The sequence below is a fragment of the Vicugna pacos genome, chromosome 1 (assembly GCF_048564905.1).
Source record: "Vicugna pacos chromosome 1, VicPac4, whole genome shotgun sequence".
In the NCBI taxonomy this organism is placed as follows: domain Eukaryota; kingdom Metazoa; phylum Chordata; class Mammalia; order Artiodactyla; family Camelidae; genus Vicugna; species Vicugna pacos.
The window spans coordinates 50,160,390-50,180,925 of record NC_132987.1 but is presented as its reverse complement, the minus strand read 5'-3'; the positions used below and the strand labels follow the sequence as shown (position 1 = coordinate 50,180,925).

Genomic DNA, 20,536 nt, shown 5'->3' with positions numbered 1-20,536 from the left:
TGCTCTTTTATGGGTCATCTATTGTTGTTATCCAAATATTTACTTAGTTAAACTATTTCAGATGACTCAATATTGTTAATAAGATGAAAATGTTCATCATCTTTAGGTATTTTAATATGTTTATGGCAATATAAAACCTATATTAGGGGAACCTGTGTAATATAGAACCTATGTTAAAGTTTAACTGGAAAGTAAGAGTGAAGGAGTGAGCATGGACCTAAATGTGGGGAAAACTCCAAAGGGTTTAGATGTTAAAACAGCTGGAAAGGCTAGTGTTGAGTGTCCTCTAGTGGTTACAGAAAGAATTGCCCTGAACTGCTTTAGGGCTAAAAGGTGAAAGGGCTCAGCTATTGCTTTTTAAAATTAAAAAAACAATAATAATAAATTTTAAGATGACAAAATATTGGTTTGGGCCTGATGAAATTTTAGAAAACCTGCTTCTTGTGGTTTAATGGAAAAGAGCACATGTTTTGGAATTAGAACTGGTTTTGAATGTCAAGGTTATATATACTACTACTGCTGTTTTACTTTTTCTGAGTCCTAGTATTCATTTTAAAATAGAAAACAATATTTAATATTATTTTAGGGCACTTGGGGGCATTAGAAGCATTGTATATCTTAATATAGTACTTTTAGTAGGTACTCAATAAATGTTATTTTTAAAATTTCATAGAATATGAGAATATTAGTGCTGCAGAATGATAGGAGGATGACATTTGTATCTGAACATGTTTTTTGACCCCGACCTGAGTTATGTCTGTTTTGCTGTGTGGGGATGCTTCTAGTGTTCCCCCTTTTCACTACCGTGGGGCTCTGTCCATTATGCAGTAGGCTAGTACTAATGCCTATTTCAGCTGTGGTTTTGATAGAGAGAGAAAGTGAATGGAAATGCAGTGAATTTTTAAAGATATTAAAGCTAGTTAACCTGATAATGAAGGTTTTCTCTTCTCAGTAGTAGCATCAGATTGTAAAGTCATTCTGCATTCAGTCTCTCATTCCACTCCATCTCTTATTTTCCTTAATAGAAACATTACTTCAGGTTGGAAATTATCTCAAATTAGAATTTTCTTTCTGAAAGTTAATTTTATAAAATCATTCCTTTATGTAAAAATATTCTTACTGCCCTGCATCAGTCTTAGGTCCTGATACAGCAGAGAAGTACAAGCAATGAGAAAGACAGAGGAGGGAGGAAGGGAGGGAAACAGGAAGACAGAAGGAGAGGAGAGGGATAGGTCTTGGCACTAGAAAATTTTTGTTTTAGGTACCCTAAGAGGGGCTAACAGAGGACAAGGAGCACAAAGCTTGTTCTGGTTTTGCGTTGGAGGGAGAGTTCCAATTGGTATAAAGCTAGAAAACTGAAATCTGAGTATGTATGACCATCTACGCATCCGATGGAGTTACATCCTATTTAGCATTTTTCTCTCCAGCAATATGTGATTAGATATGTAATAATAATAATAAGACATGGCGTTTCTACATGTCAAACATTGTTGTACATACTCTTTGACAGTAACTTCTTTATCCATTACAACAGCCCAGGTAGGTAGGTATTGTTATTATCTCCATTTTAGAAATGAGGAAACGGAGGAAGAGGAGTTTGCCCCCCAGGATCAGATGGCTAATATGTAACTAAGACAGTCTGATTCCAGAGCTTATAGTTAACCAAGAACCTGAGCTTTCTCAGACTGTTAATGTTTTTAACCTTCTGGGACATGGGTTGAATCAAATAATGAACCCCAGAAGGTGAACCATCTATTGAACCAAAGCTTGAGATCCTCTCCCACCTATTTCTCCCCATAAATAGCAGTCACTTAATAATTCAGTTTGAACTGTAAGCATACGTAATATTTCCTAGAATGATTGAATTCAAAGCAAACCCAAACATCAATAGATAATTATATCAGAGACATTAGAGCATGAAGGGTGACATTTAAAAATTTGATTATTAGAAATATTTAATAGAATATATAACTTAATGTAAGACATGTTTAGTAGTATGTATTTAATATTGTTATTTAAAATATGTATTTATGTACCTTGTTTCCTTTTTACAGAATGATCTTTACTTTATCAAGAAGTCAAATAGTAAAAATTGTGATGAAAAGCAGTCCCTCATGGCCAAAATAAATGAATTGAACCTTTTCAATGACAGATCAGAGAAAGAACTTAATAAAGCCAAAGCTTTGAAACAGGTGCAATAAAATCATATGTATAGATACTATTAAAAAGCATATGTTTTCATGCTAATTGTAGAAAAAATTTTAAATATACCAAATTATAAAGAAGGAAATAAGTCATTATATCACTGTACACAAGATAAACAATGTTATAGTATATTATTTTCTTTCAATCTTTTGAAGAGAATTTGCTTTATGTATTGTATTTAAAACCTTAAAAATACATTGTACGTGTTTCCTAAACATTAAATATCTTCTAGACTTCCTATAGTCCATTGCATAAAGTTACAATAATTTATTTAACCATCTCCTATTTTTTGGATATATGTTTGTTACCAGTGTTTGGCTCTTCTAAATAGTACTATCATGTACTATGCATTTATTTTGTTGTACAGTTCTTCATGTAGTTCTTTAGGATAAATTTCCAGCTGTATAATTATGGTTCAAAAAGAATGAACATTTTTGGTGTCTTGAAACTATTTTCAAGCCAAGTTTCCCTCTGTAGGGTTCAGTTAATACTGCCACCAGCAGTATGTAAGTTTTCTATTTTACTCACCACCACCAGGGCTGGGTATTATAATTTATAAAATTGTTGTCAATTTGATGGGCAAACACGATATCTTATTGATTTTAGCCTGCATTGGTGACATTTTAAAACATCTAAAGTTTAAACATAAAATTTAAAATATTTATGTTTCAGTTAAAATATTTGAAACATTTTTTCTGTTATGTGCCATAATTTTTCTTTTGGATTTCTAGGTTTATTTTTTGGGCCCATATTTCCACTAGGAGGTTTATATTTTTAAATTGCTTTGCAAAAGATCTTTATGTGTAAAAATATTAACTCATAAATATTGTCAGTATTTGTCCCATTGTCTGTAAATTTTAATTCAGTTTTTTTGACATAGAAACTTTTTTTAATATCAAATATTTAAGTGTTTTTCCCTGTATAGTTTTTATGCTTAGAAATGTCTTCATTGCACAAAAACTCAAACAAATAGCAACTGTTTCTAGTAGCTGCATTGGCTTCATCTCTTATATTAAGTTTTTAAAATTCACCAGGAGTTTATTTTAAAATTATTATTATTATTATTTTGCATTTTTAAAATTTATTTATTATTTTTTAATTGAAGTATAGTCAGTTTACAATGTGTCAATTTCTGGTATACAGCATAATGTTTTCAGTCATACATGTACATGAATTATGTATTAATTCGTTTTCATAATCTTTTTCATTATAAGTTACTACAAGATATTAAATATAGTTCCCTGTGCTATACAGTAGAAACTTGTTTATCTGTTTTATTGGAGTTTATTTTTGAGATGTGGGGATCTAATCTTTTCTCCAACTGAAAGGCTGTTTTCAAACAGTAAAATCTTATATTCTGGAGTATTTTTTCTAGGCTTTCTTTTCTGGAAATTGATCTATTTGTGTATTCTTGCATCAATAGTCATGACTGAGTTGTTTTAAAATAATTTATTTACACGTTATTCTGTATGATTTAGTTTAGAATATAAAAATCCTCATCCATAGGCCTTTATATATATTCTGGATATTGTAAGTTTCAATTTTAGGAATAACTTCTTACTTTTTTTAAGTAAAACTTGAATTTAAAATTTAATTTATAAGAAAAGAGTTGGAATAGCTGTAAACCCTTTTCTTATAATAAAAAGAAAAGAAAAACCAGAGTCATGACTTGGAGCAATCTAAATTTAACCCTAATTAATATTTAGAAATTGGAAGAAATTGTATTTTCAGGTTTCACTTTTGTAGCAATAAAAAAGAAACACATTTTGGTTTAGGTGCACAAATGATTATATCAGTAGCTGATGATTTTGTTATATTGTTAGGATCTGATGGTAGAAGACAATCTTTTAAAACTTGAAGTTAAACATACTCGAGAAATGCTTCACAGTAAGGCAGAAGAAGTTCTTTCTCTGGAAAAAAGAAAGCAACAATTATACTCAGCTATGGAAGAACGGACTGAAGAAATTAAGGTTCACAAAACAATGCTTGCATCACAAATACGATATGTTGACCAAGAACGGCAAAACATAAGGTATTAATTAGAATGTTAAAGTTCTGCTTTAGCATTTTGAAAATGTAAGGGTAATATCAGAAGAGCTGGCTGCCACCTCCACCACCTTGCTTGTCCATCTTTTTCTTACTCATTTGAAAAAGCTTTTAATATAATACATAGGAAATATTTTATCCACAAATCTATGCTTTTTCCTTTCTCTTTCTTTAAGCTAACTCCTACCTCATTCTTTGGATTTACCTTTTTTATGTTAAGACCTTTAATTGGAATTGATTTTTGTGTGTGGTTTGTGGTAAGGGTCGAATAACATGCTTTCCCTTATGGATACCCAATAGCTGCCTTTATTGAAGCAGTTTTTTCATACAGATTTTGCATATCTTCTATAAGATTTATCTCTGGCTACATGTTTTTTTATAATTACTGTCAACGTTATCTCTTTTATAACATTTCATTTTTGGTTTGTTACTGGTATATAGAAATACAGTTGGTTTCTGTATATTAAGTATCCAGCAACCTTGCTTAAACTCTTACTAATTCTAACAATTGATCTGTAGATTCTAATTTCTAGGTATTTCACTGACATTTTTGGCAAATAACAGTTTTGTGTCTTCCTTTTCAATTTTTCTCTTTTGTTTTTCTCACTTTATTGCCCTTGTTATGTAACCTTCAGTTCACTGTTGAAAAGCAGTGGTGATTGCAGGTATCCTCATCTTGCAGGTGCTTGATCTCAAAGGGAAAGTTTTCATTGTTTTATCGTTAAGTATCAAGTTTACCGTGGTGTTTTTTGAGATACTCTGTATGATATTAAGGGAGCTCCCATGTATTTTCATTCTTTGTTAAGAGGTTTTTTTTTTAAAATTTGCATTCTTTATTGAAGTATGTAGTCAGTTTACAATATTGTGTCAGTTTCTGGAAGAGGTTGTTTTCATTTGTTTAATCAAGAATGAATGTTGACTTACTGTATGCTTTTTTGTACTTATTGTTATGATGTAGTTTCTTCAATCTGTTAATATCATTGAATATATTGATTGCTTTTTCAAAGCTCAAACAAACTTACATTCCTGTAATAAACACAACTGTCTGTCACATATTACATTTTGTATAGGCCTAGATTTTGTTTCCTAATATCTTTATACAATTTTTGTATCTCTGTTTATAATTCTCCTTTCTCTCCTGCCCTTGTCAAGTTTTCAGGTTATGAGGGTTATGTCTACTTTTATAAAATTATTTTTGTGTTTCTTATTTTTCTATCCTCTGGACAAGTTTATAAAAGAGCAGAATTATATCTTTCTTAAACTTTCAAATACCTCACTGGTAAAGCCATTGGGAATCTGGAGTTTTTTGAGGATTTTCAGCTGTTGGTTCAATTTATTTATTGGTTATAGGACAATGCAGATATTATATTTCTTCCTGAGTCTGTTTTAGTAAATTATATTTTTCTCTAGGAAAAATTTTCCATTTCACTTAAATTTTCGAAGTTATTGCCGTAAAGTTTTTCACAATATAATTTTATTATATGTTTAATAGCTATAGTGTTTGTAGCTTTTCATTCCTGATACTGATTATTTGTGACTCTTTTTTTGGATGGCATAAGTCTTGCCAGTAGTTAGTTAATTTTATTTGAAAAAAATAAACTCTTGCTGATTTTTTAAAATTGTGAATTCTTTTTTTATTTTACTAACTGCCGCTCTCATGTTTACTATTTTTTCTTCTATTTTGGGGGGTTTATTTTGATGTTCTTTTTCTGACTTCTTGAGACAGATAATTAATTTTCAACCTTGAAGGCTGAAACAATTCTTCTAAGTATTATTTAGCTGTAACCCACACAATTCTCTATAAGGGCCGATAGTAAATATTATAGGTTTTGTGAGCCATATGGCCTCTGTTGCAACAACTCAACTCTGCCATTGTGGAGTGTAAGCAGCCCTAGGCAATATGCAAATAAATGAGTTGGCTGTGTTCCAGTAAAACTTTATGGACACTGAAGTTAGAACTTCATATATTTTTATGTTTCATGAAATATAAATTTTCTCTTAATTTTTCAACCATTTTACATTAAAACATGTAAAAGTCATTCTTTGCTCCTACCCTAGGCTGTATAAAAACAAGTGGCAGGTGTAGGATGGTTTGCTGATCTCAGCTTTTTATCACAAAGTGGTAATATTCCATTGTATGTGTCTGTGCCTATATATATATATATATATATATATATACATTTATCTGTTGATGAATATTTGAATTGTTTGTAGTTTCGGGCTGTTGCAGATAAAGCTGCTATGAACATATATATTCTTGGTATGGACACGTGCTTTCTTTTTTCTTGGGTAGATACCTAGAAATGGAATAGCTGGATCATATGGTAGGTATTCTTTTTGTCTTTCCTGTCTTTCATTGGTTTTACTTTTTTCCCCTTTGTTTGTAGATACACATTTTAATTTTAATTATTTTGTTGTTTCTTTTTTTTTTTAGTTTGATGCAGAATTTATTTATTTATTTATTTATTTTTACTGGTTGTTTATTCTTAAATTCAGAAGAAACTCTAATCTTCCTATCTCTCTATGAATACTGAAGATTAAGTCGTTCCTATTATTTTTCCTTCCTAAATGAATTAAGACTTTTAGCATCTTTTACTGCTGCATTTCTTCTCTCCATCCTTCATGTATTGTTGAAATCAATGATTATAGTTTCAGGTTATTATTTATTGTTTTTAATATTATGTCTCTACTTTTAAAAGAACTCCTTTCTTATAATTTGCATTAAACTGTACAGCCCATTGCCAGCAATAATTTCAGCCTACCCACATTTTACATGTTTATTGTTTTAATATTCTTTCATGTATCTTAAAAAAATTTCTTTTTATTAAAGTAGTCAGTTACAATGTGTCAATTTCTGGTGTACAGCACAATGTCCCAGGGATGCATATACATACATATATTCATTTTCATATTCTTTTCCATTAAAGGTTATTATGAGATATTAAATATAGTTCCCTGTACTATACAGAAGAAACATTTTTAAAATCTTTTTTTATGTATAGTGGCTAACATTTGCAAATCTCAAACTCCTAAATTTATCCTTTCCTGCCCCCTTTCCGTGGCAACCACAAGATTGTTTACTATGTCTGAGTTTGTTTCTGTTTTGTAGATGAGTTCATAGTGTCTTTTTTTTTCTCTTTTGGATTTCACATATGAGTGATACTATAGGGTATTTTTCTTTCTCTTAGTGGCTTCACTTAGAATGATGACCTCTAGGTCCATCCATATTGCTGCAAATGGCATTATTTTATTCTTTTTATGGCTGAGTAGTATTCCATTGTATCAATATACCACAGCTTCTTTATCAAGTCATCTGTCAATGGACATTTAGATTGCTTCCATGTTTTGGCTATTGTATATAGTGCTGCCTTTCATGTACCTTTTGTCATAGTATTTTCTTGGATTCTCATTTCATTTCTCTGGAGTATATTTTGTAATTTTTTTCCCAGGACTGATGTTTTCTGAAATTTTTGAGTCCTTGAATGTTTAAAACATATTTATTCTACCCCATATTTGAATTAGAGTTGAAGTTTGAAACCATTGTTTCATATTCTTCTACACTAAAGTGTTGTTTATGAGAGGTCTGATTCCAGACTAATTCATCTGATTTTGTAGGGAACCTTGTTTTCTTTCTGGAAGCTTTAGGACAATGTTTTTATTTGGGAGCATTTTAGAATTTCCATGTATATGTCTGGGTGTTTTATACTTTCTCATTTTTGTTTGGTGAGCTCTTTCAGTTATTTCATTCAAGTCTTTCTTCAGCTCAGGAAAATATTTTAGTTCTTTAATTTTTTTTTCCACACCACTCTCCCCATGTGTTGCTCATTTTTAGTGGGTGTTGGCCTTCTTAGATTTGTCTTCCAGATTTTTAAATTTTTGTCTTGTTTTTTTTTTATTCCTTTTATTTCATTTTTTAAGGTATTCTCTCTCTCTCCCCATCCCCCTCCTTTCTGTCTTCTCCCCATTCCCTGCCCTTCTCTTTCTCCCTCTCTGTATATCATTGATTCACTCTTTTGACCTGTTGTGTTTCTGACCTGGGCCAGTTCACCCCTCCTGAGGCAACCTGGTGGTCTCCTGCTCCCTGGAGGTCACATATTGAGGCTGAACTTAGTGGGGACTCCTGATCGGCATAGTGCAGGACAGCCCAGAACTCCTGGCCTTAAGCAGTCCTCCTGCCTCAGCCTCCTGAGTCACTGGGACTGCAGGAGTGCCACCGTGCCTGACATTCTTCACTACTTTTAGATTAAAAAGGGAAGATTATTTGTAAGAACTCTGTTCTTTCATTGGTTCTCTCTTTTCATAGTGGCCCATTTTTGTTTTATGACTATTTTGGGGTGCAATATTCTTTCATCTTTTAGATGATACTAATTAGAATACTCTGAAGGTTCTTTTCTGTTCATATATTATCTTTGTTTCTCTTAGGGTCTGTTCTGTTTTGATTCATTTTCTTTTTATTCATGCTGCGGGCTTTTCATAAATGCTGATAGCCTTTGGCTTTCTGTTGTATTTATTAACAAATGCTTAATTAATAACCATGATGATTGGTATAGCTAGCTGATATGGTTTCTTCAACAATTAGGTAGATCTCTTTTTCTAACAGGTCTCTCCCCTAACTGGAAGGGCTGACTCTGCGCTCTGGGGTAGTCTATCTGGAGCATAAGGAGTTTATTTTGGGCAATGAAAACTTTCATTCCTGACTAGAACTGCCTTTTTTTATTAACCTCCACTATTGTGGAGGTCTAGAATTACATCATGTTCTTTTTAACTTTTCTCTCCAGGTTCAGTGTGCAACTGTAGGAACTCTGGTAATTTTGGAGATTATCATTGGAACAGAAATAATTCCTGCTAATATTTCTGTGTACTTTGAGGGGCTGAGAGTGGCCCAGATGTTTTGTAGGCAATCCTTTTATTAATTACCTTATTAATAGCCTGAAAGATCACTCTTGCTCTTTTTCTTTCTTATTCCTGAGTTTGGATTTTCTCTAGACTTCTTTGGGAAGAAGTGTCCTTTATTTCTATATTAATCTTCAGTGTGTGTATCCATTTTTTCTCCTGTCAATCATATTGTATTTGCTTTCCATTTTTTCATGAATTCATGAAAAAAAAATTGTCTTTCTTGTTCCCAGAGCTGTGGTGGGGTTTTTTTTTTTTCTTTTAATCATTTCCATTTTAGGAAGGAGGAGAGTTATGCTTGTGCTTAGTCCACCGTCTTAAAGCTGGAAGTCTACAAGCCTTGTTGTTTACAATCACATAAAGGATGAATAAATACTTTCTGATGAAACAACGATAATACTTTAAAACAAGCAAAGCTGTAACTCTGATACTTAATTATTTTACCATCAGCTTTATGTAGGAGTAGAAAACTGGTAGGTTTAAGATTTCTTTTGACCATGGTTGGAAGGCTCCCTTTCATGAGGTTGTAGCACACAGATGAGTCATTCTCTGCATTGCTATGCATATATTAGTGTTATTAGTATTATAATAAAATAAGTTTGAAACAAAAAATATAAATTTACTGTGATAAAAGGGAAAAAGTAACTAGCAAAAACAGTATAGTCTATTTTTGAATAAAGTATGCTATTTGTTTTTCAGTGTTTTCCCTTTCTTTTTGTTTTCCTACTAGCACTGAGTTTCATGAGCGGCTAAGTAAAATTGATAAGCTGAAGAACAGATACGAAATCCTTACTGTTGTTATGCTGCCTCCTGAAGGAGAAGAGGAGAAAACACAGGCCTATTATGTAATAAAGGTAATCTTGATTTATACTTGTGATAAAATGAAGTGTCCTTTCTTTCTTAGCTCTTTGTTAGCAACCAAAATGGCAATTTTTTTTTGCTGTGAAATTTGAAATTTTATAGCACTCTAGTAGTTACTGAACTTGATTAGGGACAGAAAACATCAGTTGCTAGATGGAGGTACTAAAGCAATATTAGTTTTATACACATCCATTAGGTCAAAGAGAGGTCTGGACCACTGTTGTTTTTTCTTTTTTCTTTTTTGGATTGTCATTTGTGTGATGTTGTTTTCTGTCATTTACTCAAGGGTCATAACCTCTTTTACTCTTAAGACCTGCTGCCACTCTGGCTGTCTAATATGCATGTGACAACCTGTTCAACACCTCGGGCTCGGAGCTTTACTTAACTGCCACCCATTTGTATGACCACACCCTAGACTTTATCGTCGCCTGGAGCTGCCCCACTGACTCTTATACCCCAGTTTACCATTGCTGTGTGTGGCAGATGTCCAGAGAGGAAGGGGTTGTTCCTTTGCCTTCATATTGGATGGAAGACAAACAGATCTGGTGAATCTGCTCTGATGTTCTGAGAGTTGTCTGCCATCTCATAGTTATCTTTACCTCATAAATTTAAGGGGCAGTTTAGAAGTGATCAGGAATTGGATGCATTTTCCTTCCTGACTATTGCTATCTTCATCTTTCCCATGTAGAAAATACCCTGAACAGGTGTGATTTCCTTTACAGAGAGGTCTGGGAAGTTACTCAAAACTACCAAGAAGGAATGGGAATTTTAACTTTAACTCATTTTTCCTGTATCATACATGGATAGGAGTGAGAAGGAGGTCCCCAGTTCACACTTTTTGAGGATGGCCCTTGTGGATGTGCCTTCCCTTTGACTTCTACTTAATTTTCCAAGTTTTCTTCTGTAGTCCTTCTTTAAGGATGCCCCAAACACATTCTGCACACTCTGCTGCTTTGCCTCAGGAAATTCCACCTAACTCAAGTATGAGAAATGAGTCCCAGCTCTCAAACCCTTCTTATAACTCATCAGTCTCTGGTACTTCATGCTTCTGCCCAGTATTAACAGGCCTTTCCTCCTCTCAGGTTTTGAATGTTCCCAAGAGGTGAGTGGTAGGTTCGAGTCTGTTAAGCTGGGAAGTAGACAGATGTTGCAGTTCCAGTTAACTTTCGCTACCAACAAGGGATCTGATGAGTTACATAAAAGCACTGGTGTTAGAGTGTCTTTGCCCATGCCTTGGCTCTATCAGTGATTAGGCAGGTGACCTTGAATAAGTTATTTAGCTATTTGAGGCTTTAGTTTTCTCACTTGCAAAATTAGGATAATATTGTTATTTTTGTTGTTAGAAGGGACAAAATATATGTAAAGCCTTTAAAACAGTACCTGGAACAAAAGGAGCCCTCAATAACTGTTAGTTATCATTATTGTTTTTGCTGTCATGGTAATGATGATGATGAAGAATTCACTTCTCAGGAAGACAGGCAAGTTTTATGAGGAAGAGTATTCCTTCTGTACCAGTATCAGGAATATGTGGAATTAATCAAGGCTGTCAGTCGCCCGTCTCAATTTCCTGATGCCTCACTTCACATTGCATCTTCTCCAGGATCCACAGCTTGCCACACGGTTATTCGCATTTTTTGTTGTGTGGCATATTTAAATATTTTACCCATATCACTTCACATGTGCCAGTTGTATAAAAATGAAACTTTTCTTTATAACTAAACTCAGTCTGGTTTACGTTGAGAAAAATTATCCATGGCCTGAAAATGGGCAAAAACAATCAGTGCGTTTGCAATGATGCCACTGCATGGTGACACTAAAGACTTGGCATTTTCTAGTGGGCCTTCCAGGGATTGCCTGATTCTACAGAAGTGCACACCTCTGATTGATTTTCTATTGACTAACATACTTTACAACTCTGTAGAGGGATAGATATTAATTTAAAAAAATTAAAGTATAGTTGATAAACAATATTGGTTAGTTTCAGGTGTACAACAACATGGTTTGGTTTTATATGTATATATTCTGAAATTTTCAGATTCTTTTCCATTATAAGTTATAAGATATTGAATACAGTCCCTCTGTTATACAGTAAATTCTTATTGTTTATCTATTTTATATACAGCAGTGTATGTCTGTTAATCCTATACTCCTAATTTATCCCTCCTCCACTCTTTCCCCTTTAGTAACCGTAATTTTGTTTTCTGTGTCTGTGAAAACAAACTTTTCTGTTTTGTAAACAATTTCATTTGTATTATTTTTTAGGCTTCACATATAAAGTGATACTGTATATGTCTTTCTCTGTCTGACTTACTTCACTTAGTATGATAATTTCTAGGTCCATCCATGTTGCTGCAATGGCATTATTTTATTCTTTTTTATGGCCATATACATATATATATATGATACATATATCTCACATCTTCTTTATCCATTCATCTGTTGTTGGACAGTTAGGTTTCTTCCATGTTTTGGCTATTGTAAATAGTGCTGCTGTGAACATTGGAGTGCATGTATCTTTTCAAGTTATAGTTTTATCTGGATATATACTCAGGAGGGGGATTGCTGGATCATATGGTAACCCTATTTGTAGTTTTTTAAGGAATGTACATACTGTTTTCAATAATGGCTGCACCAATTTACATTCCCACAACAGTGTAGGAGGGTTCCCTTTTTTCCAGACACTCCAGAATTTATTATTTGTAGACTTAAATTTTTTTTTAATTTTCAAAATTTTTATTGAATTTTTAAGTGTTAATTGTCATTTACAGTTATTATAAAATATTGGCTATATTCTCTGTGTTGTTATATGTAGACTTTTTGATGATGGCCATTCTGACTGACTGATGTGAGGTGATACCTCATTGTGGTTTTGATTTGCATTTCTCTAATAATTAGCGATGTTGAACGTCTTTTCACATGCCTGCTGGTTTATCTGTAGTCTTCTTTGGAGAAATGTCTATTTAGGTCTTTTGTCCATTTTTTGATTGGTTTGTTGTTTTTTGATATTGAGTTGTTTGAGCTGTTTGTATATTTTGGAAATTAAGCCGTCAGTCACACTGTTTGCAAATATTTTCTCCCATTCTATAGGTTGTCTTTTCATTTGGTTTATGGTTTCCTTCGCTGTGCAAAAGCTTGTAAGTTTGATTAGGTCCCATTTGTTTTATCTTTGCTTTTATTTCTTTTGCCTTGGGAGACTGATGTAAAAAATATTGCTATTATTTATGTCAGAGAATGTTTTGCCTATGTTCTCTTCTATGAGTTTAATGGTGTTAGGTCTTATATTTAAGTCTTTAAACCATTTTGAGTTTATTTTTGTGTATGGTGCGAGGGAGTGTTCTAACTTAATTGATTTACATGCAGCTGTCCAGCTTTCCCAACACCACTTGCTGAAGAGACTGTCTTTTCTCCATCGTATATTCTTGCCTCCTTTGCTGAAGATTAATTGGCCATAGGTGTTTGGGTTTATTTCTGGGCTATTCTATTCCATTGATCTACATATCTGTATTTTTGTGTCAATACCATGCTGTTTTGATTACTGTAGCTTTGTTGTATAGTCAGTCTGAAGTCTGGGAGGGTTATGCCTCCAGCTTTTTTCCTTTTCCTCAGGATGTTTTGGCAATTCTGGGTCTTCTGTGAGTCCATGTAAATTTTAGGATTATTTGTTCTACTTCTGTGAAAAATGTTATGGGTAATTTGATAGGGATCACATTAAATCTGTAGATTGCTTTGGGTAGTATGGCCATTTTAACACTATTAATTCTTCCAATGCAAGAGCATGGGATATCTTTCCATTTCTTTGAATTATCTTCAGTTTCCTTTTTCAGTGTTTTATAGTTCTCAGCATATAAGTCTTTCACCTCCTTTGGTTAGGTTTATTCTTAGGTATCTTCTTTTTTTTTTTTTTTTTTTGATGTGATTTTAAACTGGATTGTTTCTTTACTTTCCTTTTCTGACATTTCATTGTTAGTTTAAAGAAATAAAACTAATTTCTGTATATTAATCTTGTATCCTGCTACCTTGCTAAATTCACTTATCAGATCTAATAGTTTTTGTATGGAGTCTTTACGGTTTTCTGTATAGAGTATCATGTCATCTGCATATGATGACAATTTTACCTCTTCCCTTCCAATTTGGATCCTTTTTCTTTTTCTAGCCTGATTGCTGTGGTTAAAACTTCCAATACAATGTTGAATAAAAGTGGTGAGAATGGGCATCCTTGTCTTGTTCCGGAATTTAGGGGGAAAGCATTCAGCTTGTCACTGTTGAATATTATGTTAGCTGTGGGTTTGTCATAAATGGCTTTTGTTGAGCTATGTTCCCTCTATAACCACTTTGGTGAGCATTTTTATCATGAATGGATGTTGAATTTTATCACATGCTTTTTCTGCATCTATTGAGATGATCATGTGGTTTTTTTTCTTTTTTTTTGTTGATGTGGTGTATCACACTGATTGATCTGCATATGTTGAACCATCCTTGTGACCCTGGAGTGAATCCAACTTGATCATGGTATATGATCTTATTATATGTTGTTGGTTTTGGTTTGCTAATGTTCTGTTGAGGATTTTTGCATCTATATTCATTAAAGGTAGTGCCCTGTAATTATCTTTTTTTTTTTTTGTAGTATCTTTGTCTGGTTTTGGTATCAGGGTAATGTTGACTTCATAGAATGACTTGGGAGTGTTCCCTCCTCTTCAGTCTTTTGGAAGAGTTTGAAAAGAATAGGCATAAGTTCTTGTAGGTTTGGTAGAATACCCCACTGAAGCCATCTGGTCTTGGACTTTTGTTTTCAGGGAGTGTATGTATGTATGTATGTGTATGTATGTATGTATGTATGTATGTATTTATAGATACAGATTCTGTTTTGCTTCTTATGATCAGTCTGTTCAAATTTTGTTTCTTCTTGACTCAATTTTAGCAGGTTGTATGTTTCTAGAAACTTGTCCATTTCTTCTAGGTTGTCCAGTTTATTGGCATAAAATTGTTCATAGTATTTTCTTACGAGGTTTTTTTTTTGTATTTCTGCAGTATCAGTTGTTATTGATCCTCTTTCATTTCTTATTTTGTTGCCTTTAGAATCTTTTTTAACTTTTGCCATTTTAATTATATGTCTTGATGTAGGTCTGTTTGGGTTCATCTTGTTTGGGACTCTCTGCTTCCTGTATTTGGATATCTGTTTCCTTCTTTAGGTTTGGGAAGTTTTCAGCCATAATTTCTTAAGATACCTTTTCAGTCCCCTTTTCTCTTTCTTCTCCTTCTCAGATTCCTATTATGTGTAGATTAGCACACCTTATATTGGGATAGATGTTATTTTAGAGAAAATTGATGGTCATGTGTATTATTCTCGTCCATAACAATGCAAATGGATTTGGCCAATATAAATACAATTGACTTATGCTTGTAGGAAAGATAACCTAAACATTGTATTTTATTGCCCTAAAAGATATTAGCCAGTTTTGTATCTGTAAATATAAACAAACTTATTTCAGAATTTTTGACTCTGTGTGTGTGTGTATGTGTATATATATATATTTATGCAATTCTCCTTTTGAACTTGTCAAAATTTCATGGTTTACTTCATTAATGAATTGAACAAAATCTTTGACATGTTCATTTTATATTTGTATAAGCATAATTTTTTTTTAACTTTTTAAAAGTAAGACCTCAGCAGTTTCACTGCTAGGAAAAACTTGAACTTGCCAATTAGAAGCTAACCGTCATTTCTGTTTCTGAATGTGGTAGACTCAGGATGTAAATTTAGTCAATTTAAGCTCCTTTCCTTTCCTTAGATCCTTTACATTCCTCCCAAAGGTAATGTTTCCTTATATATATATACATATGTGTGTGTGTGTGTGTGTGTATATATATATATATAATAACTGGGGAAGAGGAATTCAGTCACCGTGCTAACAATTGTTTTATTTATTGCATACTGTATTTCAGAAGTAAGCAAACTATGGGCTCTGGGCTAAATGCTGCACAATGCTGTTTTGTAAATAAGCATTGGAACACACAATACATAAACTCATTCACTTACCTATGTCTGTGGCTGCTTTCATGCTACAATAACAATGGTATTAAGTATGAGTAGTTTTTACAGAGACTGAATGGCCCATAAGGCCTACAATACTGTCTCACCCTTTACATACAGTTTGCTGACCCCTTGTTTAGTTTGCTAGGGCTGCTATAACAAAATATCACAAGCTAGGTAGCTTAAACTATAGAAATTTATTGTCTCACAGTTCTAGAGGCTGGAAATCCAAGATGAGAGTGTCACCAGAATTGGTTCTTTCTGAAGGCTGTGAGGGACAGTCTGTTCTATGCTTCTCTCCTAACTTTTGGTGGTTTGCTTGCCATCTTTGGTGTTCCTTAGTTTATGGAAGCAACAGCAACACCATGATCTCTACGTTCATCTTCATGTGGCATAATCCCTTTGTCCCTTCAGTCTTCCCTCAAAGTATGTCCGTGTCTGTCCAAATTTACCATTTTTATAAGACACCAATCATATTGGATCAAGGCCTCCCTAATTATGTCATTGTAACTTAATTACATCTACAAAACCCCTATTTCCAAATAAGATCACATTCTGAGGTCCTGGGGGTTGGGACTTCTTATATTTTTTGTGAGGAAGCAGGTCAACACACAGTCCTCATTTTTGGTCCTGCACTGGCCTCTTGTCTATGTGGCACACATGGTTTTATATTTCCTTTTACCCATTTCCAAGTTCCCTTGTCTTTAAAGGAAATGGTCCAATTCTGATCACCACTGAATGAAACCGTCCAATGGAACTACTAGAAAATTCTTTAAAATGTTGATTTAAAAAATGTAAGTAAAAATGTCTTCCAAATATCAGCTTTTCTAATCTAAGATAAAAGGTAAATATTACATAATTTCTGATTTTGAGGCAAATGGGATCATAGAGATTTAGAAATTTAAGGTATATATGGAATTAAATCAGGAATTTGTATAAATGAACAAATTCAACCCCTTCATTTGACAAGTAAACTGAACTTGGAGTAGGAAAGTGTATCATTTAATGTTGTTCAACTCACTCATAGGAAATCCACAACTAAAACCTAGCTGTTTTGATTCATTCTAACTCTTTCTTTCACTATAGTATATTTCAAATGAAATGTTTGCTAATTCTGGACTCAAAGGAATTAGATATAATTTATCTAATGACTTTACTTTTTTTTGCTAAGCTTTTTTTATTATGTGCTATTTGCTATAAAAATATGTGTAATATATATCTTGAAGCATAATAAAACAAAGAACAGTGAAAATGTTAAGAATTGTAACATTACCAATAAAACTTACCCAGTGACCATATTCTGGTTTAAATGTACATACTTGAGACTGAATAAATTAACCAATGAAATTATTAGTTGATTTTGACAAAAAGTGGGTTTTGGCACTTTTAAGTATATATGCATGCTAACCCTGTAAACCCTTAATTGGAGAAGTTCTTTGGAACTATTTTGGCACAACTCTAGAAGGCCTAGCCCAGTGACACAGTTAAGCTGGAAAGTCACTGAGTATATCCACTCACTGAGGAATTGGTTTTCAGCAGTTTTTACACTTTATTTTTTCTAGCCACGTTTATCACAATTATCTTTCTCTAATTAAAACTATTTTTAAAATGTGGTAAAATATACTGAAAATTTACTGCTTTAACAACTTTTAAGCATACAGTTCAGTGGTATTAATTATATTCATATTGTTGTGCAATCAATACCAAAATCCATCTCTAGAACTTTTTTCATCTTTTAAAACAAACTATACCCATTAAACATTAACTCCCCATTTCTCCCTCCCTGAAACCCCTAGCAATCACCATTCTACTTTAGTTTTTGTAAATTAGACTACTTGAGATACTGCACAGAAGTGGAATCATGCAGTATTTTTCCTTTTAAAGATACAGGACACTTCATAAATTTGCATGTCATTCTTGCACAGGCGCCATGCAATCTTCTTTGTATTGTTCATTTTAGTATGTCCGAATGAAGCAAGCACTCTAATTCTACTTAAGGATGTTGAGATCCTACTTCTAATAACTACTTCTAACAACACACATAATAACTCTGCTTCTAATATACCTGGGTTTGAAATGATAAGTATTTACTTTCCTTGCTCACCTCTTTTACTTCTAAGATTTAAAATGAGAAAGTGTGCCAAGCCTCTTTCAGGCCAGAAACATACATTCTTTTTATTTAATATTTACTTTGAAATCCCCTTCTAGCTAACCTTATTTTTCTTCCCAGTAAAATTTATACCTGCTTGACTTTTTGGTCATTTTTGTTGGAGAGTTTTCATGTAAGCTTTGGTTAGTTACTACATTTCCATCACCATTTTGTATCTATATGCTATATTTGGAAGGCCTTGAGGATTTGTTCTACTCAAATCAAGTGCAAGAAATAAGTCCTTGGTGCTGCATGTAAGGCCCCAAGGCAAATTGGTACTGTTGTCAATTAAGTATTTCTTGCCATGAAAACAGACATTCTCCCCCATGATAAATACTTTTAATCAATCAGTTCTATTCTGTATTTTATAGGCTGCTCAAGAAAAAGAAGAACTTCAAAGAGAAGGTGACAGTTTGGATGCTAAGATCAACAAAGCTGAAAAAGAAATCTATGCTCTAGGAAACACTTTGCAAGTGCTGAACAGTTGCAACCACAATTACAAACAATCTTTTAGGAAAGTGACTCCATCTAGTATGTAGGAATTATTCAAACTTCTAATTGAATATACATGCAGTGAAAGCTGTACAGTTATTTATTTTAAAAAGAGGAACACTATGAGACAAGGAAAACAAAAATGTACCATGTTTGAGTCGGAAAAACTGATCACCCCCACCTCCTGTAAAATAAGTGCTAAGGTGTTATTTCCATTATTAGTTCTAGTGCTATGACATCACTTCTCTGGGGAATTAATTTCAAATCTGAAGAAAATAGCAGCATATTGGCTGCTCTGTGCTGACAAAATAAGAATAGTTATTTCATGCCCTGTTTTTCAACAGTTAGACATAAGGAGTTTAACCTTTCATAACAAAAAATGTTAAAGGTTTAATTTATGTAAGACTTTAAGGTTGCTTTCTTCACAGCATGTTAAACATTTAAAGTAAAAATTCTCTAAACTCCAGGTGATGAATATGAGCTAAAAATTCAACTAGAAGAACAAAAAAGAGCTGTTGATGAAAAATACAGATACAAACAAAGACAAATCAGAGAACTACAGGAAGATATCCAGGTAAATTCTATAGGATTTAATGATAAGCCCTTAGTAAAAGTTAACTACTGTTATTATTACTCTATTGTTTTCTTGTACAAAGACACTTTTGTAGAGAAGTAGATAGTAAGAGATGTCTCATTTAAGTGAGAAAAAAACAAGAGATCAAAATATTAACTAAATTAGTTAAAATGCCAAGGCTAAGCACAGACTGGATCCGTGACAATTACTTGTTAATTAGTTGATAAATTATAGCTAGCTAATTATGATCTACCCACTAACCTTTATTTAATGAACTTTTATTTCATTTAAATCCTTAAAGATCACCTTAAAGATTGTTCCTTAAAACAAAAAAGTTTGAAGGATATAAATAATTTAGTAGAAAGTAGTTACTAAAGTACATCACTGAAAGAGAAAACAATGTGCTTTGTAAGCAGGTTCTATATAAAAATTTAGACTTTTTTGGTTAATGAAGTTGAAGGAAAAGGTATGAATTGGGAATCTGAGAATTGTATGCTTTCAACAGTCATTGTTTGAATTGTTTATTTTTCTCTTAATTACCATAAAAATACTTTCCAGTGGAATTATATACAAAACTTAATCCATAAAACCATTGTACTTATCAACCAATAGAATGTACATTATATACAAAAATAAATGAAAATTAAATGAATACTTAAGTGGCAATTTATAAGTTATTTGATTCTAACCAATAAGTATGTTAATACTTTATTTTCTGCAGAGCATGGAAAATACTTTAGCGGTTATAGAGCATTTAACAAATGATGTTAAAGAAAAATTATCAGAGAAGCAAGCTTATGTACGTCAACTAAGTAGAGAAACTGAGGAGCAGAAGCCAAAATTAGAGAGAGTAACTAAACAGGTATTGATAACTTTTCAAAACTGACCTGTCATATTTATATTTTTTGGAGTTCCAAATGATGACCCCAAATCCTCCTTCATCCATTAAAAAATATTAAGTTGTGGAAAATAGGCTTGTATAATAATTGACTACTATTGACCAACAGTATGCTAAACTCACCAAGGAAATTCGTCTTTTGAAAGACACAAAAGATGAAACACTGGAAGAACAAGACATTAAACTTCGTGAAGTGAAACAGCTTCATAAGGTCATTGATGAAATGTTAGTTGATATCTCAGAAGAAAATGCTGAAATCGGAGTTATCCTTCAAACATACTTTGAACAGGTAATAAGAATACCTTCTAGATAAAACACTTAATGAAAATAAAAAATTTATGGCATTCATCATAAAGTGAAATCTAATGAGAAATACTCTAAAATGCA

At 32.8% G+C, this 20,536-nt stretch overlaps 1 protein-coding gene and 1 non-coding gene across 5 annotated transcripts in view; one reads left to right on the top strand and one right to left on the bottom strand.

Annotated features, from left to right (window-relative positions):
* The window catches only part of CCDC39 (coiled-coil domain 39 molecular ruler complex subunit), a 61,304-nt gene that overhangs the window by 37,421 nt on the left and 3,347 nt on the right, over positions 1 to 20,536 (top strand). For 3 of the 4 annotated variants that reach the window (XM_006210639.4, XM_072961529.1, XM_072961531.1), the window contains 7 exons: positions 2,055 to 2,192; positions 4,029 to 4,237; positions 9,875 to 9,998; positions 18,557 to 18,716; positions 19,145 to 19,251; positions 19,973 to 20,113; positions 20,259 to 20,438. In XM_006210639.4, coding sequence (XP_006210701.1) covers positions 2,055 to 2,192; positions 4,029 to 4,237; positions 9,875 to 9,998; positions 18,557 to 18,716; positions 19,145 to 19,251; positions 19,973 to 20,113; positions 20,259 to 20,438 — 1,059 coding nt within the window. The remainder of the gene's footprint in view (positions 1 to 2,054; positions 2,193 to 4,028; positions 4,238 to 9,874; positions 9,999 to 18,556; positions 18,717 to 19,144; positions 19,252 to 19,972; positions 20,114 to 20,258; positions 20,439 to 20,536) is intronic. The other variant, XR_012072830.1, reaches the window with a different exon arrangement.
* On the bottom strand, positions 17,917 to 18,020 carry LOC116282889 (U6 spliceosomal RNA). The gene has a single exon (XR_004192426.1). It is a non-coding gene; the product is annotated as a U6 spliceosomal RNA (small nuclear RNA).